The sequence below is a fragment of the Chelonoidis abingdonii genome, chromosome 1 (assembly GCF_003597395.2).
Source record: "Chelonoidis abingdonii isolate Lonesome George chromosome 1, CheloAbing_2.0, whole genome shotgun sequence".
NCBI classification, from domain to species: domain Eukaryota; kingdom Metazoa; phylum Chordata; order Testudines; family Testudinidae; genus Chelonoidis; species Chelonoidis abingdonii.
The window spans coordinates 259,384,949-259,410,698 of record NC_133769.1 but is presented as its reverse complement, the minus strand read 5'-3'; the positions used below and the strand labels follow the sequence as shown (position 1 = coordinate 259,410,698).

Here is a 25,750-nt window from a genome sequence, read left to right as displayed (position 1 = left end):
TCAAAACATTATCTAATTTCTGTACACTCGCTCTGGTGGTAGATTTCAGAAGTTCAGTTCTACACGTCATCAAAGCTCTGCTGTAACTTTTGCTGGCCAGCCAAGGTGCCTGCCATTTTACATATTCCTCCAGGTACCTACAGTGCAATAAGATATAAGTAGTGGTAGAACCAACAAGAACAAACCAAGGAAAGCCATTTGAGGTGCATAATAGTTCAAAAATCCTACCAGGCCCTTTAGATCATACAGCAACCATAGAACCAGCTGCTTGTTATTTTCGTATTTGACAGAGAGGAAGTCTTTTACATGATAGCAAAGCAGCAATCAAGCAATGACTCTTCTATGCTAAAAACTCTCATCAGGGAGTGAAAAATACTTAGTTCCATAAATGGGGATGTTTGCATAAGTGAAAAAGACAAATATAATTCGAGGATGTTATGCATTTTGAAGATATTATGGAAAGTGAACTAGTTAAACTAGATTCTGTGTGTTTATTTCTAAGACAGCCGGCATTTACTTTCAGTGTCCCATAGCATCCCAGCTAGAACCCTAAGAATCCCTACACTTCCCCCTACATCTCCTTAATCACCAGAACAAGTCACTTTTGAGAGATGCTTTTCCAGAGTGCAATCACTGACAGAAATGTTGTATGTAAGACATGGGAGATAACTGTCCTGCTCTACGCAGCACTGGTGAGTTCTCAGCTGCAGTACTGTGTCCAGTTCTGGGCACCACCCATTAGGAAAGATGTGAACAAATTGGAGAAAGTCCAGAGAAGAGCAACAAAAATGATAACAAGCTTAAAAAAACTGACCTATTAGGAAATGGGTATGTTTAGTCTTGAGAAAAGAAGACTGGGGGGGGGAGGAATGACAATCTTCAAATATTGAAGGGCTGTTATAAAGAGGACAGTGATCAATTGTTTTTCTTGTCCACTGACAATAGGACAAGATGTAATGGTCTTAATCTGCAACAAGGGAGATTTAGGTTAAATATTAGGAAAAACTTTCTAACTGTAAGGATAGTTAAGTGCTGGAACAGGCTTCCAAGAGAGATGGTAGAATCCCCACAATTGCAGGTTTTTAAGAACTGGCCAAACAGACACCTGTCAAGGATGGTCTAGATTTAATTGATCCTGCCTCTTCACAGGGGTGGGACTTGATGACTTCTTGAAGCCCCTTCCAGCCCTGTATTTCTATGATTCTATTATTCTTTTTGCTAGTTTCACCTTCATTTACTTGCAGCATGCTATATAAATTAGACCACAAGATGGAGCTTTTTCACCGTGGCCAGTGAAGAGCTCCAGGATTTGACTGATACCATGATTGGCCTAGAGAAGGGTGTTCTGCCGAGCTACTGAAACAGCACATACCTCTTGGTATCTGTTGCTTGTAGAAGGGAGGGGGAGGGGAAATAAGCTGGATATGCATATTAGATTTTTATATGTTTTTGCTCTAGTGAAACTGGTTTACTATGTGCTCTTAGGGCTTGCATGTGGATTTTATTATGCTTTAAGAGTACAGGGCATGAATGCTTTGTAAGATGCTGGTAAAAAACAGGCTGGTTGAATCTTCTACTTACCACCGCTCCCCGCACTAACCACCATGTGATCACTCTCATAGACTTTAAGGTCAGATGGGACCATCGTGATCATCTAGTTTGACCTCCTGCACATTGCAGGCCACAGAACCTCGTCCACTCACACCTGTAATAGACCCATAATCTCTGGCTGAGTTACTAAAGTCCTCAAATCATGGTTTAAAGACTTTAAGTTACAGAAAATCCACCATTCATAGTAGTTTAAACCTGTGAGTGATCCATGCCCCAAACTGCAGAGCGGAAAATTCCTTCCCAATCCCAAATATGGTGATCAGTTAGACCCTGAACATGAAAGCAAGACCCCTGAGACAGACACTCGGGAAAGAATTCTCTGTAGTACCTTAGAGCCCACCCCAACTAGAGTCCTATCACTAGCTGCTGGATATATTTGCTGCTATTAGTCGCAGATCAGCTACGTGCCATTGTAGGCAGTCTCGTCATATCATCCCCTCTATAAATTTATCAAGCTCAGTCTTGAAACAAATTAGGTTTTTCCCCCACTGTTCCCCTTGGAAGGCTGTTCCAGAACTTCACTCATCTGATGGTTAGAAACTTTTGTCTAATCTCAAGCCTAAACTTGCTGATGGCCAGTTTATAGCCATTTATTCTGGGGTCCACATTGGCACTGAGCTTAAATAACTCCTCTCCCTTCCTGGTATTTATCCCTCTGATGTATTTATAGAGAGCAATCATATGTCCCCTCAGGCTTCTGTTGGTTAGGCTAAACAAGCCAAGCTCTGAGTCTCCCCTCATAAAGTAGGTTTTTCATTCCTCAGATCATCCTAGTAGCCCTTCTCTGCACCTGTTCCACTTTGAATTTTTCTTTCTTAGACATGGGAGGCCAGAATTGCACACAGTATACCAGATGAGGTCTCACCAGTGTCTTGTGTAATGGTACTAATACTTCCCTGTCTCCACCAGAAATACCTCACCAGATGCCTCCTAGAACCAGGGGTGCTGGAACAATTTGTATAGTCAGGCTGCTGAGAACCACTGAACCAAACTTAAACCCTATATATGATGAAAACTACTTCAAGGGAAGGGATGCAGCAGCAGGGCCACCCAGAGGGGGCGGCAAATGGGGCAATTTGCTCCAGGTCCCAGGCCCTGCATGGTGCCCCCCAAAAGTTTTCAGGGGCCCCCATGAGAGTTTTCGGTGGGTCTTCGGTGGCAGGTCCTTCAGTGCCACCGAACATACCCAGAGTGAGTGAAGGACCCACTGCCGAAGACCTGGAGCTTCTTTCACTCCGGGTCTTTGGCAGCAATTCAGCAGCTGGTCCTTCACTCCCTCTGGCACCCGCTGCTGAAGTGCCCCAAAGACCCAGAGCGGAAGGACCCCCGCTGCTGAAGATCCCAGACCCCCTGAATCCTCTGGGCAGGCCCTGTGTAGCAGCACCTATGCCTAGAGCTGCATTAACTTTTTTAACAGCCATATCTCACTGGCGGCTCATAGTCATCCTGCGATAAACCAATACACCCAAGTCTTTCTCGCCCTCTGTCACTTCCAACTAAGTCCCCAGCTTATAGCAAAAATTCTTGTTGTTAGTCCCTAATTGCATGACCTTGCACTTTACACTGTTTAATTTAATCCCATTCCTATTACTCCAGTTTTCCAGGTCGTCCAGATCTTGTATGGTATTCCAGTCCTTCTCTCAAGCCTAATTCTTTTACTCCAAGAGCCCCAACCTCTAGTTTAAGGTCATGCTTCTTGACTGCCTTCTTTTTCATGACCTTCAATGTTCAATTAAAGCAAAGTTACAAAAACTCAAATCAATGCAAAATGCACCAGAGCGTGAAAAAATTGTCATCATGTTTGCTTGGGGTACTAGCAAAAATAACTGCATATACAAATGAGGAAGACGCTATTAACATTGGAAATGCTAAACAGTAACACATATGCAGGAAATGCTTTGCAGAAACCCTTTGCACTCTTCTTTCTTTTCATTTGCAAGAAGGTTGTGGTTTTGTGTATCTAGGTCTAAGTTGGGATTTTCAAAAGCAGCATAAGGGAATCAGACACCTAAATCCCATTTAATTCAATGAGATCTGAGTACTTCATTTCCTTAGATGAATATCTAATTCCCTTATGCCCTTTCAAAAGCCCAGCCCTAGTGAACTATAGTAGAATATAAAACAATAACATTTTACAGTAGCAGTACTGCATATGATTACATTAATAATTCAAATATAGAAAAGTAAACATCAGATGTGCTAACAAAAATAATAATAACTTGTTTGGGCAAGGTGAGCAGCAGTTCAAAAAAGGGTTAAGGAATCCCTGCCTACCACATGGCTGGAGGGAACAAGGGAAAAAACCTCTGGGCTTGTAGCCAGCAACTAAAAGTTGCTTTATTTTATGTCTTTTGTGTTCAAACAATAAATGGTGCCCTGAGGCAAGGGCCTTAAAGGGAGTAGGTTTTGGTGTTCGCTTCCCTTCCCAGGACAGTGATACAACCCCTCTCCCCCTGCCTGGCTTATACGTGGTTTTTGTTAAATACCTAGGCTGTTTTGACATTTTCTTAATAATTATTGATACTAAAAGACGTGGTTTACTTTACTGGGCCATCACACATTAGTTTGCAGTTGGTGCAAGTGTCTCCAGTGTTTTAAGGTTGCTTGTGGTAGATGACAGGGATGCTGGAACAATTTTCGTAGTAGGGGTGCCAAGAGCCATTGAACTAAACTGGAAACCCTATATATAATGGAAACCACTTCAAGCCAGGAGATGCAACAGTACCCCCAGCACTCCTAGTTCCAGTACCTATGGTAGATGATCAATTGATGCTAATGGATTTATCACTTTTCTAGCCCATATAGATTGAGGCATACAGAAATGCAAAAATCACCCCCTAAAAATTATCTACCCCACTAATATCTGACTTGTACTGAAAGGAAAGTGTTCCAGAATACTGTGGTAGTGCTTCGGCAGCATCAAGAGAAGCAGACATGTAGGATACACACAGAGAGCAGTTGGGCTTCCTGGTACACATAGATAAAATTCCCTGTGCATTGCCCAAGTAACACTTTATCAATTTCCAGGCAGCTAGTAAAAGCTCCCTAATTCTGGTTGGTGATTTTTCCAACCATGTGAACTGCAGGTTTTTATTACAAAAAATAAATACTCATTTTTTATTAAAAAAAATCCCCACTTCACTCAGATCTATCTGCAATTTTTAGACCCCAACTAGAGAACAGGCAAACAGAGAACTTGCTATTCTAGTTTGATGTGAATTTTTTTTATGTTACAGTGCACTTTCAAACGAGGTCATGTAATATTGAATAATAATATCAATCATGCTTAGTTCAGTTCTAAGAAGCCTCCATGGCGGCTGGCTCAAAAGGTCTCTGTGAATGGAATTCCCCCCTGTGCAGAGGTTCAGTATTATACAACCCATAAATTCTACTTGCTCCCAATTTTGTGGCTTTAAGGGGGGGCACAGTTCTTTTATCTGGCCCTCTGCATGGGGGATGGGAAGGGGAAGATTTCAGTCCATGAGCTTCTTGCTACCAGGAAGGCTAATGTTATGTCTTCAAGGAAAAATTTTAAATATCACCTTCTTTAGCTATCAGGGAGGGAACACTGTGTTCCATGTCACCTCTCAAAGCAGTGTCCCTGGCCTGCCCAGCCCAGCTGTCGTCTGTGTGTCTGTGCTCTTCACACTGTCATTAAAGGGATTTGAATTTAGCATGCTGCCAGTCTGCTCATGTCATCATTCTCTTGGCTGGAGTCACAGAGGAGCATTCTGCCAGCCTGGGAAACAAGCAACAACCAGACCACTATGTTAGACAGTGTCTAACATATTCAAAGGAATGTGGTGCAATGGACTGTGGGTAAGGAAGAGTTTATTTGCATAAACTCTGCCCCCTCTAAATTAGCCCTGCAACTTTCAGAAGCTTACTGCCACTTAAAAGATTGGGGTTTTAATTGGCTTTTCAGGCAGGCTGACCTTGGCTGTCAAAGAGCCAGGATCTGTGGACGGATGGCTGTGGATAACATTTAATGAATCAAAGCCCTTAGGAAGTGCCCTTTAAAGAAAGGCCTTTTTAATTAGAAAAGGCTTCTCTCCACAGTGCCCGACTTATGAAAACAAGGCAGATATGCTGGCACATGTGAGGATTGACTTTATTATATTAATACCTACCTATCTGCCACAGGCTGATATGTGGCATTAACAGCAAGATTCCATTTTGCAGCTACATTCTGCTCAGCAGCTGCGCAGAAAGAAGAAAACATAACAAACCGATCCTGTCTACCAAAGCAAAGCCTGGGACACGCAAACTTTACGCAAAAGTTGCTATTATTGTGCACTCTGAACATCACATTCCACTGGCACATGTCAGTGACACTGGCTGTTCATTATTGTCAAGTTTCATATCGTACTACGGTGAACACTTGCTACACTTGACAGGAAAGCACGAGCATGATAAGACTTTCCAATGAGTAACTTTAATATCCATGGCAATGCCTGCCTTGGGCCTGTGTGCCCCTGATATGCCACAAAGACAATTTAACCCCAATCCTGCAAAGTGCTGAACCCCTCCTGCAGCATTCTCAGCAGCCTGTTTTCATTGACCTGCTCAGCACCTTACAGGACTGGGTCCTTTGTGAGTACTTGTAGTTGCTACATTATGGCCCTTTGTGAACACAGGAGTAGCTATAGCGTGACATGCATGAGGAAATAACCTATTTCTACAAACACATATCAATATTGTACACACCTGAAAGTGTAAATATCTTGACAGAAGGTTCAATCAATATTTTCCCAATATTTATGCCACAGAACATAAGCGCCCAACAGTAAATTATTTAACATATTGTCCTCTCGGGACCTTCCTGTAGATAAAGGAAGCATCTACCTTTTCGCACATTACCCTTGAAACATTATTCATGTTAGCAAGGATCAGCCTTTGCATTTACAGCTTTAAAGCTAGAACTTAAGTGGCCATTTTCGACCTAACGAAGCCTGACATTGTCTAAAGCCATTCCTAAAAGGAGTAGTAACAGGGTTTTATTAGAATGAGTAAATACAAAGGAAAGTTCATCCTCAAAATACCCTAGTTACAAACAAAACTGAGCATTTATCAAGGAGAGATTGGAGCAGGATTAAATTGTTGATGATCTCTCAGCCCCTCTCATAATAAATTGATGATTAATTTGATGATATATTTGCAGTGATTTTCTGGCCAGTGTTTAAGAAAGGGAAAAGAATTACACCCTAAGAAATATGCATCAATATCCATGCAATTATAAAGTGATAATTTAATGTCTTGAACACTGATGGAAAAAAGAAAGATCCGATGACACAAATAATTGAGGTCATTAGTTTACCTGTAGAGATATTTCAGGTGTGATGTTTAAATGTATCACTTACTCTAACTATCATTGGTTTAAAAGATGAATTTAGGGGTCCTTCACCGTAACTTTCTGCTATGTATTTTGCTTGCGCAGCTGTTCTTGCACAGTCCTGGAGTTCTGTTTTTCTGTCATTTGTTTGATCAGACCCTTGTCTCCTGGCCTTTCCTTCAGCAGCAACATTTTCATGCTTTGCTAAATCATTTGATGATAGTTTATGGTACTTCTTAAAGCCATGCTGGGTTTTCCCCTGTTCTACAGTATTTTTATCATGTTTGGATACATCATTTGATAGGGGTAATTTTTGATAGTTATCGATGTTATGCCAAGTATTCTCCTCTAATGCTGAATCACTTTGATGCTTCATGAGATCACTTGGCAATGAAGCTTGATACTTTTCAAAGTCACACAAACTATTTTTCTTTCCTGAACTATTAGTTTCATACTTCTCCAGTTTACTTGAGGAGGGTAACTGGTATTTCTCAACTTTGAGATGTGGATTTTTCTTTTCTGTAGTACTAATTTCATGCTTCCTAAAATCATTTGATATTGATATTTGTTGCTTCTTCTCTACTGCAGTATTTTGTCCATGTGTCACCAATTTATTTGATGTGGTTAATTGGTACTTCTCAGAGCTATGATGTTTATTCTTCTCTTTCACAGTGTTAGTTTCATGCTTTCTAAAATCATTTGATGTTGGTGTTTGTTGCTTTTTCTCTACAGTGGTATTTTTTCCATGCTTGATCAATTTATTTGATGAAGTTAACTGGTACTTCTCAGAACTATGATGTTTATTCTTCTCTTCCACAGTTTCAGTTTCATGCTTCACAAAATCATCCGACAATGATGTTTGTTGTTGCTTCTCTACTGTAACATTATTTTCATGCTTCACCAATGAGCTTGATGATGGTTTTTGATTCTTCTTAGGGTTACGCAAGGTATCTCTCTCTACTGCAGCTTTCTTTCCATGCTTCTGTGGTGCATTTCTTGAGAGTAACTGGTACTCTTCAAAATTATAATTGGTACTCTTCTCTTGGACAGTTTTGCTTTCATGCTTCCCTATATTTCTTGATGATGGCTTTTGGTAATTCTTAAAGTTACTCTGGATATTTCTTGCCTCTGCAGCATTATTTTCATGTTTCATTGATTCATGAGATGAGAACAGTTGGTATTTCTCAGTATTACAACAGGTGCTTTCCTCTTCTGTTGTGTCATATTCATTTTCCACTAAATCTCTTGATGGCATTTGGTATTTGATGTTACACAAAGTATTTCTCAGTCCTGGAGTGTTAATTTTATTCTTTGATAAGGGTAATTGGCATGTCTCAAAACTAGAAGAATTCTTCTCTTTTGCATTATTATCCTTATGCTTCATAAAATCACCTGATGTTGGTATTTGGCACATCTCAGAGTTACACAAGGTATTTTTCTCTGTTGCAGTAGCATTCTTCTCTACCATCGTATCATTTTCATGCTTCAAGCCATCATCTGATGACAGCATTTGGTACTCTTCATATTTATGTAAGTTATTTCTCTCACTTGCACTATTATTTTCATATGTCACCATTTCATTTGAGGAAGGAAACTGGTTTTTCTCAAAGTTCTCACCTCTCTTCTCATTTTCATAATTCAGAGCATCATTTGGAATTGGCAGTTGGTCCAGCTCCAGATTACGCCAGGGTCTTGTTTTTACCACAGTATTATTTTCATGCTTCTCTGATTCATTTGGTGAGGGGAGTCGGTACTTTTCGCAGTTATTCAAGGGAATTCTCCCTACTGAGGTATTATTTTCAGGCTTCACCAGTGCATTTGATGAGGGTAATTGGGATTTCTCTATGTTACTCAAGGGACTTATCTCTTCTGCAGTATTATTTTCATGCTTCCCCAGTTCATTTGGTGAGAGTAACTGATTTTTCTCAAAAACATGCTGGATATTCTTCTCTTCAGCTGTATTATTTTCATGGTTTATGACATCACTTGATGATGGTGGTGTCTGGTAATTCTCACCATTATACTTAGTATTCTTTACTATAATATCTTTATGCTTCACATACTTATTTGAAGAAGGTAATTGGTACTTATCAGAATTATGACAAGCCTTCTTAGCTTCTACACTATAGGTTTCATCTTTCACCAAATCTTTTGATGATGGGACTGGGGGCTTTTCAATAGCATGCCAGATTCTTTGTTCTGCAGCACTGTTTTCATGCTTTGTTAAATAATTTGATGAGAATGATTGACATGTCTCGGAATTAGGCCAGGGATTCTCATCTGCAATGTCACTTTCATGCTTCATGAAATACTTTGATGGCATTTGATAAGTCTCCAGATGACACAAGGTACTCCTTTCTCTGGCAGTATTGTTTTCCTGACTTGCCATTTCATTTGATGAGGATAATTGGTCCTTCCCAAAATTCTCTTCCAGAATATAACACCTGTGCTTCATTAAATAACTTGACAATGGCCCTTGGTCCTTTTCAAAATCAGAGCAGATATGCTTTCCTTCTATAATATCTCTTTTTTCCTTCTTTGAATCATTTGATGAGTGTACTTGGTATGTCTGATTCATAGTCGGATTTGATACATTAGTGCTGAAATTATCAATGTTATTTTGTTGGCTAAGCATTTGATGTGGTTGTGATTCCTGGGTTATTTGTTCAGTTTGCATTTGACAATCAGACAGCTTGTTTGGGTTTATGGCTGGTTCCTCTTCTTGCTTAGCTGTGATTTTGCAATCATTTTTTCTAGAACTAGGAAATATTTCCTGTTTATAGTGAAATTTCTCTCTTTTTACAGCTGCTTTGGAACGTTTGCCTTTAAAATCTGATGCAATTTCTTGCCTGGGCATCAGCGGTGGCATTTTGTCAGTAACTGGTATTTTGACAGTTAACTGCAGGTCATCATTTGGAGGCACTACATTCTGAGATGCCTGAACTACTGGGGAGCAAAACCATGGAATACTTTCCGATAGTTTCTTCTCCGGGAAACATTTTTGGCTTGTGAAGAGAGGATCTTTTTCTGACTCTGAGAACACTATTTCTGCCTCCTTTGAACTGCATGCATTCACTGTTATTTTAGGAATATCAACCTCTTTAATATCCTGGGGACTGTGTGCACTGAATCCTTCAGCTACACCAGAATAAGGCAAGTTAGTAGATGGATTGTCTTTACTAACATTTTGAGCAGCTTTATTGTCCTCTAATGAAGATGTATCAAATCCAGCTAATGTGCTCTTCCCCTTGTGAGATAATGTGGGTTGAGATAAGGTAGGAATGCGGTCTGCCAGGGCTTTATTTTTACAGAAAGTAGAAGAGCAGTCTAGATTAGGAAGAAAACCAGGTCCTTGGTTTGTGGAATCTATTTTAGTCTCTGCACTGTCCTTGTTGTCAGTCATGACCTTGGGCATTACACATTGTACAGTTTGCATCTGTCCTTTGTACTCTCTGTCTTGTGCCCTATTTTCTAGCATTTCATTCTTACCAGGCTTACTATCATGTTTGCTGTCAGAGTCACTCACCTCTCCCATTTGAGTGCCAAGATCAAAAGGCTGATTACTACCAGTGTTGCTTGTCAACCAGCTCCAAGGATGGCTAATTTCAGTCACAACACTGAATCTAGGCATTGGAGCCATTGTACACACTAAATACTGGGACTGAGGGCTATTTAGAACTGTGGCTGTCACAGTGTGGAGCACTGTGACCTCTGCTTTGTGAATAGGTGTTCTACTTGGGACCTTTGTATTTTTCTCACCTTTGCGCAACAGCAATGTTTTCACCTCTGTGGGTGAACAAACAGAACTTGCCTGTTCAAACTTTTCCTTCAGTTTGGAGAAAACAGAATTCCTGCTGATTATTTTTGGCAAATTGCTGTTTGGCTCTTTCTTTTTCCGGACAGAAGCGTTCTCCTTAGTTTCTTTCTCCTCTGCAGCTAAAAATTTCTTCAGAATGTTTTTCACTGTATTTTTCCCATTCAGACCATTCCACTTGACCCTCTCATTGGGCATTATCTTTTTGTTCTCTTCTGGTGCTTGACCACTTCCTTTTTTCTCCTTATTTTTGTCTAATTTGTTAACAGTGGCATTTAGACAGCCCCTGTTTACCCACTGCTTTTCTTTAATGATTAGTTTGCCAACTTCTCTTGTCTTCTTTATGTAAGGTTCATGATTGTTATTCATGAACTTGGATTGCAAAAGCTGGAATCTTGTGGGGCGCTTGGTCTTGTCTGCACTTTGGCATTCAGAATTACAAATCACCTTGCTTCCTTTGCCTTCTGCCCATTTTGCCTTCTTCCTCGGCATCTGTGGGTCGCAGGCTGCGAGGTCTGTGATGTAAAGCAGCAGGCTGCTGAGGACAGAAAAAGCCCCTGGTTCTGTTGCCATCCTATTTAGCTTCTTCTTCAGCACCATGGGATCTATCAGCAGTTTATCATCACAAAACTTTGTACATTTAGTGCTGCATAAAAGAAAATGAATGCTCTTTTGAAGTCACCAGTATTGCCTCTACTTCCTTACTCTGTATTACTTTTATTTTATTTATTAACAGATCCTTTCTTTTATAACAGAAATCTTCTAAAACTTGTTTTACAACTTAAATCAAGATAAACTTAGTATTACACACACATACACAATTAGAAATTGGTCTGTGGAAGTCCCTACAGCTGTACTGACCAGACCCACTACCAGTCACTTTCTTCTAATCTTATTATTTTTAATTACATATATAGTGCATTAAACAGAATACCTTAACTTACAGTTCTTAACTGGGTCATAGTTAGTTGCCTGTTAACAGCATGCAAAATATTTTAGAAGCCTCACGAAGCATCTTGTGGTGTGTGTGTGTGTATGCAGGTTTTTAATAACAATCCTACACTGTGCAGCCTGCAATTTCTCCTGTATTTTGTGACAATTGTTTAAAAATTTGGATAGCAGTGGACAACAACTGCCAAATAGTCATGAGAATAAACAACACTAACAATGGTGAACAAAGCTCATCTGTGCCATTCCTCACTCTCTTTAAATTCTATTGTCCCCAATACACAAGTGTTACCAAACATTTCCACTCCTGCTAAACAATAAAGAATATGAGAACACACTCAGTATGGAAATACAGCTGTGCCTCTGGCTTAACATAAAAACAAAATCTGAAGGCTGAAAAGTGTAGATCAACCACAGACTCAGGTTTCGCTGTAGATACAATTTAGAAATTAGCAGGAACCTTTCCAGTTAAGGAGGAATCTAATCTAATCTGGGACATTTGGCATGTGGGAAATGCCTCCTTAAATCTATTTTCCAAAAGGATCACACCAATGACAAGTAGGACAGCACTAGAGATAGAGCACTTTATGTAATGACAGCCATGGCAATGTCACTTGACTACTGCATCCTTTCAGTATTTAACCTGGAGCAGGAAGTCTGGCATGCTGTCTCTATAGTTCAGTTTGGAGAATTAGGCCTTCAGAGAGTCGAGGATTTAAAAAATGGTGTTGATTGGTTACTAAATAAAATATAGAACTTAGTGCAAAAGCTGCAGAGTGAAGTCAATAACATAAGACAGTGCTTTGGAAAAAAACACAAGAGGTGTCAGCTTTCTAGCACCCATGAGAAAATGGATTACTTCACTGTGCAATAAAATAGTGTTGTGGATGGAATCCAGCCAACACACCAGGAGAAGATTCGGAGTATTCATTTTTATTCCTCCTCATTTATGAGAAGAAGTGGGACGACAAATTCTGTAAACTAAACCTGATGTACACTAATAAGATGCATAACTATAACGAAGAGAGGTTGCAAAACTGTTCACATTTTATGTAGTATCAGTCTTCATAACTGTATTCTTATAGGGCCAGATCCTGCCACTCTTACTGATAGCAGGTTTGTACACCATTGATTTCAATGGGAAATTAAAACCAAATGTATGTTGTGATTTTAAAAGGGCTACCTGCAGATTATGGAACTGCTCATTGTCAAAAAGGGTGGCAAAATCTGGCTTTCAGATGGCTACATTTCAAGTATACAGAAGAGAAGGCACTTAAAAATTACATACAACAGTATGAGATTAAGCTGATGGATCTAATAGATTCTATTTATAATGACCTTCTGGGTATTTTAAAAGACCAAAACAGATTTTGACAACTGGCTGATGTCTGTATAACAAACAACTAGGCTCTGGGTTTCAACTGTGAATGACTACATTTCACCATAGCACAGGTGCCCTCCCCATACACAGTACATGGTAACACAGATTAAATACCCCTTCACGTAAGCAGTAGCACACACAAGGACAGAAATATAATGAAGCCAGTTCTGATGTCATATTAAGAGTTCCATTTGTTACAACTGGTGTTAATTTCAGAAGAATGCCCTCATTGGCTATCATTAGATTGCAGTTCCCCTTCCTGTTATGGATAAAGGCATCTAAGGCAGGAGGAGATTAAGTAAAGTCACTCTTTTAAAAGCATATTTTTTTGGATTGTAATGGGCAGAGAAAGCCAAACGTTCAATGTATTTCAGTCAAGAGCTCTGATGGATTTATAATTTTGAAAACTCTGTTATCATGACATTTGAGTTGATTGTTACCAGTTTAGTTTGAATTTTTTTGTGAGAATTAAGGAAAAAAAGAAACTCTCTCCAACTTACTCTAGCCCTGCCCTATTTTTCTGTCCATCTCACCTCTGACTGCAAGCTTGCCAGGGTAGCGGTTGTTCCTTATTCTCTCAAAAAAGTTCCTACCATACTGTAGACATTCCCATAAACATATAATAAAGTACAAGCTGACCTGGCTTCCACTAACATCAATAGCAAAACCCCTATTGACTGCAATCGGAACAGGATCAGATCCTCTTGTTATTGGAGTTCATTAAAATAGCATTAATCAATCAGTTGAGGACTGTGACACAATGATCATTAGGTGGTAAAATAAACAATAGTGATCTCTATTGAGGGTTTACCCATAAGTCAAATCAATAGGATGTATTCTAGAGTATTTTCATTAGGGTGCATTTTCAGGAATATTACACTGTTTTATAAGTACGCAACATTATTTTGTGTATGTCCTATATCAGAATGTCTGGTCTATATTCATCAGCTAGTAACAGAAGATGAACAAGAGCTACTCTACCTATTCAGGGCATCTGAAGTTTTTCCAAGATGACCTCACCCACAAAAAAGCATTACAATGTATTTGTGAAAAAAATCTGCTCTCTCGAATGACCATGTACCATGAAATATAAATCCTGGGTTCTCTTTGTGAAGCTATTTCTCTAAAATAAACACAGATGTGTGGGGACATGGGGGAATGTTGATACTGTTGTTACAGCATTAAAAAACCCAATGCATTTCCTAAGGGAGAGTCTACTGCATGAAGTCCTGCAGGGAAATCTTGACCACATTGAATGGGAGTTTTGACCTTGATTCCAATGGGGTCAAGATTTCATCCCTAATATTAAATCAGTGCCTGTTCTTCACTCCTTGGACTATAACCACCTGTCATTATAGCTGAGAAGAACTGGGCAGAATGGTCCCTTTGGGCTGTTGTGCTTAATGGGAGTCTGTTAACACCATTTCATAAACAGTCTGAGGGTTCTCTGTTGAGAAGTACAAGGCACTCCCCCAGGCTATGAGCTAGGCCAGGAAATGAGGTAATAGCATTCTGGAACTGGAACCTGGAACTCCCGCACAGCAGTGGGCAGCACTAACGCATACAGTAGAACGTCAGAGTTACGAACACCTCGAGAATGGAGGTTGTTCATAACTCTGAACAAAACGCCATGGTTGTTCTTCCAAAAGTTTACAACTGAACATTTACTTAATACAGTTTTTAAACTTTACTATGCAGAAGAAAAATGTTGCTTTCCCTTTATTTATTTTTTAGTAATTTATGTTTAATACAATACTGTACTGTGTGTGTGTGTGTGTGTGTGTGTGTGCGCGCGCGCGCGCTGCCTGATTGCATACTTTCGATTCCAAATGAGGTGTGTGATTGACTGGTCAGTTCTTAACCCTGGTGTTTGTAACTCTGAGGCTCTACTGTACCAGGCATCTCTTCCCTCTCCCCAAAAGCCATTTTTAAAAATTATGCTGCCATCTACCTTAAGAGATCTAGATAGGCTATTTTCTGGATACTTTTGTCTTAACTACATGATTTTAAATGTCAGAATGGGCTGATCACATGTATGTCCAGGTTATCTAAGACCAGTTTCAAAAGATCTTGTTCGTTTGCTTATTTTAGATGAACCTCACCCGCTCAGCAATAATATATTTTCAAGAGGCAAGCAGGCAATTTACTTATTTATGCATAGTTGTTTGCAGTGGTGTTACAGCTATGTTGGTCCTAGGACAGGAATGACACAAGGTGAGTGAAGTAGTAGTTTGTGTTGGTAAGCTTTCGAGCTACACAGAGCTCTTCTTCAGATCTGGGAAAGGTACTCAGAATGTTGCTGCTAAATACAAGGTGAAACAGATTGCTAAGCATAAGGAGTTAACACATTGCAAGAAACCATTCAAAATGAAGTTGGCAATTAACACCTCTGCAGTCATAGGACAAAGGTGAGTTAATAGTTTACAGATTGTTGTAATAAGACATATACTTCATGTGTCAGTATATTTATGGCTGTATCTGTAATTTTCACTCCATGCATCTGAAGAAGTGGGGTTTTTTACCCACGAAAGCTTATGCCCAAATAAATCTGTTAGTCTTTACGTTGCCATGGGACTCCTCATTGTTTCTGGGGATACAGACCAACACAGCTACCCCTCTGATACAAGATATATACTAGTATCTCTATTGTATCCATGATTTCTGGTGTCTATCAGAGTTACGAATTTAAGCTCCCAGGCTCACCTCTTGAAGGCGTTGTGCCAGTTTACTTTGAGGACGTAGACCGAGAGGTCAGATATGGAGTTATTATTTTATGACAAGAGCTCACTCATGGGTAATGTTTTTGTCTTTTACAATTTTTCTGTATGAGTTCATTTGAGAGAGTAGAGATTGTCTGGTTTTACCCCTATAGTGATTGTTAGGGCATTTGATGCACTAGATGAGGTATACCCCATGTTGCAATAGGTACGTGTAGTACCTATGGATCTTGAAAGGTTCCTATAGGTAGATATTAAACATTGTAGCAGTGGAAATATGGCTACGGGTTTTGCATCTATTCTGGAAAGGTGTGGTGCGCTCTGAGTTGGTGTGTCCTGGTCTGTGGGGATCTTGCTTCTGATGATGAGTTTGGCAAAGTTGGAGGGTTGTTTGAAGGCCAGAAAAGGGGGCTTGGTAAAGATTTCTCTCAAAATGTGATCCCCATCAAGTCTGGGTTGTAATTGTTTAATGATACCTGATATGGCTTCCAGTGTGGGGTGATAGGTGACAGCTAGGGGTGCGTGGTCAGTGGATTTTTTTTCTGTATTGAAGCAGGTTCTCTCGGGAAATTAGGATGACCCATTCCATGATGTGATCTAGTTCTCCGGTGGAGTGTCCTTATATGGTGAAGGCGGTTTTATATGTGTTGAAGTGTATATCCTGGACTTTCTCCTCAGAGCATGTTCTGTGGTATTTGAGTGCTGGCTGTAGATACTAGATTTCTTGGTGTGTTTGGGGTGGTTGCTGGATCTGTGATGGTAAATGTGGTGATGTGAGAGTTTCTTGTATATAGTTGTCTGTGAAGTTTCTTGCAACACAAGTTAACTCCTTATGCTTACCTATCTGTTCCACCTGGTCTTTAGGTGTGACACACTGTTTACCCTTCCCTTACCTGAACAAGAGTACACCAAGTGTAAGCTCAAAAGCTTGTCTCTCTCACCATCAGAAGTTGGTCCAATAAAAGATATTACCTCCCACACCTTATCTCTCTTATTTATTCACAGGCACTTCTGTGACACGCATCACTGTACTATCTGAATACCAAAAGCCTGATACACTAGCAGGCTGAAATGCAATCTAATCCCAGTGACTGGGTTAGCCCAGTGAAAACCTTCGTAGCAGACACTGTCATGTCACGGACCTGAGGACAGTCAGACCCTGTGCCTATGGGGGCAGAGGAGATGTGTTCAGCACCTGAGCAAGAAGAGCTGCTGGAGGTGGGCCGGGGAGAGGGAGCTCATACCAATGTGTTTACTAACCCAATGAACAACCCCTGGATCCTGGCCCCTTCTTGCCTCTGTGCTGGGATTGTGGGGGTTTCTGGAGCCCTAGACCAGCAGTAGAGCCTATGCAGTCCTGCAGAGGGAAGGTGGTTTCCAACAAACATACACGTTAGAGGCTTGGCGAGCTCTCTTTTTTACCATCAATAGGTGGGTGCTCGGCGTTGCCCTTTTTAGGGCTCTTCAGCCCATACTAAACCATTCAATCTTGCTGGTTGGCATGCAGTAGGAGCACCACGGTTTGCCAGCACTGCAAGGGAAGGCTTGCATTAACAACAACAGTGTATCCAGGTCTTGTTAACAACAACAACAACACAGAACTTTTATGAAATATTCACAGCAGATTTTGTCAAAACCTTTTGTAAAAAGAAACAAACTAATTCTTGGCTCTCAACTACCTGGGTTTCCATTAAGGCATTATTATGCCAATGTGTCTCAGAGTGGACTAGCCAAGCAGAGAGTACAGAACAGGGCCAGTGCAAGTTCCCCCCATGTCGCCTTGCTGACATGGCAGGACTGCAGGGGTACAAATGGTTTTATTTTCTCAAAGAGGTGCTCAGCTTTTATGAGGCCAAGTAAAGCTGCATTAGACAGAGTGAAACTGTCATCCTAACTAAAGAAGGCTTCTACTTAGCTCCTTTGCATGACAAGTATTTTCTACTACACTGTTCCATTCTTCACACTCTACACTGTAGGCAGCCCTAGCCAGGGTCATCAAGTGAGGGCTACAACAGCTCCAGCCTGGGCAGCCAATCATGACAAGTTGTTTTACTATGAGCTGCATGATTGGTTACCCCCAGGGTTGGGTCCAGAGTTTTTGCCACCCCAAGTGGCGGAAAAAAAAAAAGCCGCCATTGCAATCGGCGGTAGCTCCACTGCGCCGCTTTCTTCTTCGGCAGCAAGTCCTTGCCTCCGAAAGGGACAAGGGACCCACCACCGAATTGCCACCCAAGAGCCCGATGTGCTGCCCCTTCTCCTTGGCCACCCCAAGTGGCTGCTTGTTCAGCTGGTGCCTGGAGCCGCCGTGGTCATCCCATTGACCCACATAAAAATCCCACTGCCTGGCTGAAGGTGGCTATAGGTGGGAGAGAGAGAACACCTGACAGGAGCTATGCTGCTTCTCACGCCCAGTTGCTCCTATTAGAAAGCTTTTCCTACCTGCTCACACAGCAATGTTCAGACAGACAGGCCTGGCCATATGGTTTGTAACTGCTACATGTAATTTAAGTTCTGATAAATTAGGTTATTTGCATCCTATTTCCACTAGCCAGTTGTATTTTCTTTTCTCTACACTGGATAATGTTAAGTTATTATCTGGTCATGAGTATTCAGTGAGTTGGGCTCTTGTTTCAGCATCTTTTTCTTAGTGCTAGCAAGTTTTAATACATCGAGTGAAGAGAGGCTTCAATAGTAACTCTGGTTCAAAGGTTGTTGGGAAAGGTGTTTGGTGTTTGGTTACTGGGAAATGAAGTTTACTCGGTACCACAAGATAAGCCCACTTATAGAAGTTTCCAGGAGTTGACTATCAGCAGCTCTAACTTAGTGTTAGTTGAATCTTGATTTGAATCAGATGGCCATGACAGGGGGGCAAAAAGGTTGTTTTAGTCTTGGAACCACACACAGTACCTTGAGGTCACCTAGCTTTGCATGTAATTTGGTTCAAGGAATAGCCTACAGTAAGGGAAAGCAACAACAGTGTTCCTTTGCAGTAGTGGGTACTCTTATTCACGCTGATGTTTAAACCTTGTTATGTCTTTAATAAAGTGGTGGCCAATGGGCTATTTTCCTCTATAACTGTGGAAACAATGTTTTGTTAGTATTTGCCTGCTTTATAGCTTCTATCTATGTGAACCATCTTTGTAAAATTAGATTTGCTCTTCTGTCTCTGAAATTTAGTTTGGTCATGAATGTAAGATAAGATGAATAATGGGATAGCTTTGATACATTCTAGAAGAACAATATTGAGAATTGTTAACGTAAAAAACACAGCAACCATATGTTTAGTTCAACTTTTCAAAGTCTAATGATGAGTCTTTGTGGAATGATGATTTCTTTTCCGCTGGAGATTTTTTCCTGGGCAAAGGAAAAGTTAGATGTACAAGAGAAAATCGTACCTTATGAGAACTACATTCTTCTCTCTTCTTAATTGCTGAATTTATTATGGGGAATGCTAGAGGCATCATAAACTAGAAAGAACGTTTTCAGAAAGTCTTGATGTTTTCTTGTATAAAGTCATACGTTACAAATATCCTTCTTTAAATGTTAACATATATTCAAAATGAGAAAGCAGCACATAGCAAAGATGCAAAGAGAGAGCATGCTAAAACAAGAACTCAATGTTGTTCATTGTGTAGCCCACATTTTAATAAAGAGATTGGCGTGTGGACCATCTCCCCTACTAATCACAATGACATGAATCACCTGCTCCCCTTTCTATCATATAACATCCCGATGGCAATTGCCTACATGGAAAAGCAATAGGAAAGTATTTATGTATTTTTGGCTGCCTTTTTAAATGCAAGTCAGCAGGTGGAAATAGAGAGGAGAAAACACGACCACGTGACCAGTCAGCAGCTCTTTGTGGACCATTATGTTCTCTGTGGACCACATGGAATCAATCATATGGGGCTAAATTCTGCTCTCAATTACTCCAGAATTAGTACTAGTATAATTCCACTAGTGGGAGTTATTCCAGATTTATGCCAATATTACAGATCAGAATATGATTCACTAAGTTCTACTGTTCATTTTATTCAGATCAGAAACTAAATTTTAACTTGGCCATATAGTTAGTTGGTTTTCTGTTTTAAAAGCCAAAGTAACTGTTTTCTCTCCAGGCCTCTTTGTGAGAGAAATCTCAGTCACATGAAACACACCCTAGCCTGGCTGGTGACATACTACAACTCTTTACTGGCCTCAGCCAAAAATTCTGATACGGATAAAGCAACATATAAGTATGATCTAAAAATGAAGAAATGATGCTTATGATGAGCATAAGATTAATTTATTTACAAATATTTCAGCCAGTTAACTTTTTAAAAGAGTTTTGAAGAGTCTAGAGTGAAAAAAACATAATGCAGAAATGTTAAACACAATGATGCTTTGCTGTACCTTGACAGTGTTGCTAGTGTTGGCCTTTCCTTTCTGGAAGCTTCTCACATAACAATACATACACACCATAGTGCTGACAAAGGGTTAACATTTCATTAATGAATAATCTGTGACACATTAGAGTTTCAAGTATTACAGAGACATTAGATGTGAGGAGGAGGAAAGAGGGAGGTGGAAGAATTGTCAAAAGTTTAAAATCTACAGGGAACTAAACATCCTCACAAAAGGATCATACTATTAGTTCAGCAAAATAAGCATTAGTTCTGAAAATTAATTATATATGTGTACAAGAGACTACTGATAATAGCGTTTTAGGGGTGGCATTAGTAAGGTAGGCAGAATTTTGATACTAAGAGGGGTTTAGTTATTTATATATTTTTTATTTAAAATAATCTCACTGACCTGAATTGTACTTTAAGAGCAAGTTCGATACTCAAAGTCCCTGCATCTGTGAAAAACTGAACATTTACAGTGTCCAGTTACTCCTGAATGACTCAGCTAACTGCACTTATACACACAACCTTTTAGAACTAAACCTCACCAGCCTAGAACAGTGTTATTATAACTAGTCAGTTATCTACAGTGTTTGACAGAGTCTTTATAGAAAGAGAAAAATGGCAGAAACTGCTTTACTTTTCCTCTGTGGATCGTCGGTAAAGAGACTCGCCCAAGTATTCTAGCCTCTCCCTCAGTTCAAGATCCTGGTACAAGCCTTTGGGAACCTTGTTCAGGCCGTAAAGCAATCCATACAAGCAGCCGGCAATAGATCCAGTGGCTGCGCTCTCCCCTGTAAAATTAAACACAATTCTGTGCCGTTCTGTTGTGAAAAATGCACTCTCCTTTGCAGATATATCACTACACAGAGAAGGAAGCTTTAAGCCACTATGGCAGAGATTTTTAATTATATATGGTGTGCCAAAGAGACTCTCAGAACAGTAGCTCTAGGGAGTTCACCAACCAAGTGGAATGTCAAACCTCCACCTTTGCCAGCAGTAACGGATCATACTGCATAGCGTACTCCTGGGGGAATTCTGCACCAACAAATTAAAAATTCTGCACACAATCTTTTAAAATTCTGCATATTTTATTTGTTAAAATAATGCAAAATAATCAGGCTGGTTTCAATTATTTTGGTAATTTATTTAAACTACAATACAATGGATGCAGAACGGGAGTGGGGAGCACTGGAGGAAATCTCAAAATCCCATGTGTGTGTAGTAGTAATGTAGCTAGTATTGACCCTTTACTTCTAGTTTTGTCAAAAAATACATGCAGCCATACGCTCAGCGTTACATCATAGGCAACTGAAGAGCAAGCGAGGGCTGGGGACTCAAACTCATAATTTATATTGGCTACTGACCATCTCCAGAAAGGTCAGTAGCATCAATTCATGGAGCACATTTTGACAGGAAATTTTAAAAATTTAGACAAGTTCTATTCTCTAAAGCACTATAAGCATTTATAAAGCCACATTGTCCTTTACAAGGGCGCAACAAACCATTGCAGTCAACCCAGGGCTAGATAGGAAGAGTAGCTACAGAAGAAACCACTAGATTGCAAGATCTTTAGGGCAGGGAATGTATCTTATTATTGTAATTAATAATTAAAAATCACATAATGGCTGTGTGTATATATCCATAGTATCTTGTGTTGAGATCCCGTTAACTCTCACAAAGCTAAGTAGGGATGGGCTGGGTCAGCACCTTAGACAGGGAGTCTCCGTGGAATGTCTAGGTTGATTGTTGATGGCATCCTGCTGGGCTGAATCTGCAGTGTTGGTGATTCCGCATGAGGGTAGGGGACAGGGCACAGTGATGAAGGAGCTATCTTTGGCATGAGATGCAACACAAATATATTAACCACTGTGACAGCCCCAGGCCAGTGGGTACAGGAGTCTGTTAGAGGGCAAATATACTGGTCACTGGATGAGTAGTTTTCTGTTCCCTGAGTGACCAGAGCAGGGGCTGCACTACAGACCAGAAAGCTGCTAGAACCAATTAAGGCAGACAGGCTGATTAGAACACCTGCAGCCAATCAAGGCAGGCTAATCAGGGCATCTGGGTTTAAAAAGGAGCTCACTTCAGTTTGTGGTGGGCGTGTGAGGAGCTGGGAGCAAGAGGAGCAAGGAGCTGAGAGTGAGAGGACATACTGCTGGAGAACTAAGGAGTGCAAGCATGATCAGACACCAGGAGGAAGGTCCTGTGGTGAGAATAAAGAAGGTGTTTGGAGGAGGTCATGGGGAAGTAGCCCAAGAAGTTGTAGCTGTCATGCAGCTGTTACAGGAGGCACTATAGACAGCTGCAATCCACGGCCCTGAGCTGGAACCCAGATATGAGTGGTGGCCAGTGTTCACCCCAAATCCTCCTACTCCTGATCAGATACAGCGGATTTACCCAGACTGTGGGTTCCACCAGAGGGGAAGATCACTAAGGTGTGCAAATCTGCCAATAAGCGCAGGACCCACCAAGGTAGAGGAGGAACTTTGTCACACGACTTGTGTTCCTTTAAAGAGCACATGGTGTTTTTTATAAGAGTAAGGATGTTAAACCAAACAAACTACTGCTCAAGTAATTACATACTACAGTACCTTTCTGAAAACTCCCTGCAGTTTTAAGTGCATTCAGTATTCTTTTTCTTCCCCCATCTTATACACTTGTTTTGTTTTTCTGTGCATGGTTCTATAGCAGCCATCCCAGACAGAGGTTGCTGTATATAAGTGGTGGTAAAGTGAACCGTATACATAGACATCCTTAATCTACTTGTTGTTGTGAGGCTTAATTCGCTAATGTTTGTAAAGCACTTTCCAAGTCTTGAATGGCAGGTGCTATTGACATAATAACAACACTGATCATGTGAAACTGATAAGGAATCAATAATAGGCAATATGGCAGATTTGATTTAGTCGGCATCTTTACTGCTGAGATGCCTTTTTCGTGGCTTAAAGGTTGCATCTCATACAACAATGACCATTTTGCCATTTAAACTCTAGGGGATTCAAATACTTGACATTAAAGGAACAACAGGATTACTCACCCCCATGGAACATTGCTCGGTTGCAAAGTTCTGTCCAGTCACCACCACATCCTAAAAGAGCATCATATGCAATCATGGGAGCATCATGGCCTCTTCTTCCACCCCGTCCTTCAGAACTCCACCTCCTGTAAGTCTAAAAGAATAGCTGTCAGATTGGTTGCAAAGCATTGCAAGTGCTCACCACCTTTCACATGCAGAATGATATACTGTAAGATGCTTATACCCCAAGACGGTTGATAAGGACCTGCATTCAGGGGAAGCTCACTCCTATCTATTTGTGACATTTCGTATGGAGCAGTGGAGGGGTTCCTCTGATCTTCCCATTTACAAATGCAACCACAATATTAATTTGAGATGATATTTTTTCAAAGCCTCCTACTACTGACAAATTCCCTGGTTCCTCTGCTGAATAGTCCCCCCAGAAGCAGCCCTGCCTCTCAGGGACAGGCAGAGACTTTAATGCCAACAATCATGTAGGCCAGAAGGAAACAAAATACTTGTAACTACTCTGCAGGGTGGATCAGGAGCAAAGGTCTCTAGAATTCAACTGAGCCAGGAATTTCAAGAAGCTCATCAAGTCAGAGTCTCATTTCACATCTTAAAAGTTCACACTCATAGAAATTAGAGGTGGAAAAGATTTAATAGGTTGTCGTGGTCTCCTCTCAGACAATGAGGAATTGTTCTCCATTCCCCCTACCAAATATTCTCAAATGTTATGTCCAGCCCAGTTTTAAATGTCTTTAATGTGTCCTCTTCCACATTTGTCCAAACCTCTCCACTTCTAGATATTTTATTTCAAATCACTCTTTCTCACCTTGTCCTGCCAGGCCTCCCTTTCTCTCAGAGACTGCTCAGAACAACAATATTGAAAATGATCTTCAAATACAAGAGGCAGAATACTTCCTCAGCAACAGAAAACCCTGGGCATTGTGCCCACCAAACAAGCCCTAGAATAGGTGCATCCAGATTTCACTGTTTTTACCTGCCCCAATTTCCAAACCACATCCAAAGTGCATCTGCCATGCTTATACTAAAAACATCATTTGGATTAAAGATTGGCCCGCAAGCCAGTTTTTTATCCCTTTAACATATGAAATACAATACAGCAATTTGAGTTGTACTTCCTTCAGCTAGGGCTGAATTTGGCCCTGAGCTTTATGGTGTCCCGAGGACTGTGTTGGAACTGCAAGCTATTGTGTTAAGAGCAGTGTGTGTGTATTTGTCTGTCTGTCTCTAGTTTCACGTGCAGACTAGTGGGCTCTGCAGCAAAGAATGGGAGCATTCAGCAGAGTCAGTGTGCAGACTGTCAGCTAGAGTAAGATGAGCTGAGCTGTACCTTTCTGCTTAGGGAGCAGCCAGTTTTGTTTCTCTCTGTTTTGGAGTTCTTGTGTGTTCTGAGAAATAAAGTAGTGTTACACTGCAGCCGTCCAGCTGGAGTATTATATAGTTTATCTAACTTCTCTGTTTGTATGCTATGAAAATAACTTTAATTTAAGCTTTATATATTTATATACTGTGCACCCACACATAAATCAAAGGGGGAGGGCTCTCAGGCTAGACTGCAGCATCACTTTTTCCTTACTTTCATGTTTGCAAACAACAGGCAGTGCCCATCTGCTTCTGCTGTCATCTTACACAAGTAGACTGTAAGGCCTTAATTCTGCAACCCTTATTCATATGAAGTAGCATTGATTTACACATAAAGTCCCATTGGGATTACTTGCATCAGTGCTATTCTGGATCGGGCTGCAGACATATGTCTCAAGTATCCTTTACTTTGAAAGTTGTCACTCATTTTAGTTCTGACGATACCTCCAGATTTGGTGTCTCCTAGCTTTGTTGAAAATTGTTTATCTCAGAAATAAAGAATCTTGAAATTGAGACTATAGAAAGTTATTTACACTCAGGAATCAAACCCCAACATTTTAAGCTTCTTGTATGAACACTTTTTCAGTCTCCCTCATTTTGGGTGTTTGTCACACATTGCTTCCAACATTTGAGTCTCGATAGCTTGAGAGCTATGATTGAAGAAACAAGTCTTAAAATGAGAGTGAGCTGCAGTGTCTATTTGTGCAGGTTATTTAACACACAGTTAAAGAGTCAAACTCACATTTACTGCAAGATGATTTGTTCTGATTGTGCCCACTGCCTGCTTCTTGTCCATACAGTCAGGCAGAGTTAACTTATCTTTCATTGCCCCAAATTTCTGGGTATTGTGATACAGCATGGCCAGAGGGCAGCAGGAGAGTGTTAGCAGGGGGCCTTATTCCCTGCCAAGGGAGGAAAGTTTGCTTTAGATTAACTAGAACACCTGTAGCCATTTAGAGCACCTGACTCCAATTAGAGCACCTGACTTCAGTCATGTGATAAAAACCCCTGCTTCAGTCAGACAGTGTGGGAGTTGAAGGAGAAAGGTTTGATTGGAGCAGAGTGCAGGTCGCAGAAGTTGGAGAAGAGAAGAGTTTGATAAGAGAGAAATAGAAAGTTTGGAGGAGTGCTGCGGTGGATTGTGAAGTCCAGAA

The 25,750-nt window shown here is 40.6% G+C and overlaps 2 protein-coding genes across 2 annotated transcripts in view; both read right to left on the bottom strand.

The window, feature by feature from the left end:
- Positions 1-2,778: 2,778 nt before the first annotated feature.
- On the bottom strand, positions 2,779-11,397 carry LOC142046072 (uncharacterized). Its single transcript, XM_075061461.1, has one exon. It carries the CDS (start codon positions 11,355-11,357, stop codon positions 6,942-6,944), a length of 4,416 nt encoding a protein of 1,471 aa, XP_074917562.1. The 5' UTR covers positions 11,358-11,397; the 3' UTR covers positions 2,779-6,941.
- Positions 11,398-20,072: 8,675 nt separating this feature from the next.
- The window catches only part of ADPRHL1 (ADP-ribosylhydrolase like 1), a 49,238-nt gene continuing 43,560 nt past the window's right edge, over positions 20,073-25,750 (bottom strand). Inside the window, exons 6-7 of the mRNA XM_032777833.2 lie at positions 23,229-23,361; positions 20,073-20,982 (exon numbers count right to left, since the gene is read on the bottom strand). Coding sequence (XP_032633724.1) covers positions 20,825-20,982; positions 23,229-23,361 — 291 coding nt within the window. The 3' untranslated portion in view covers positions 20,073-20,824. The remainder of the gene's footprint in view (positions 20,983-23,228; positions 23,362-25,750) is intronic.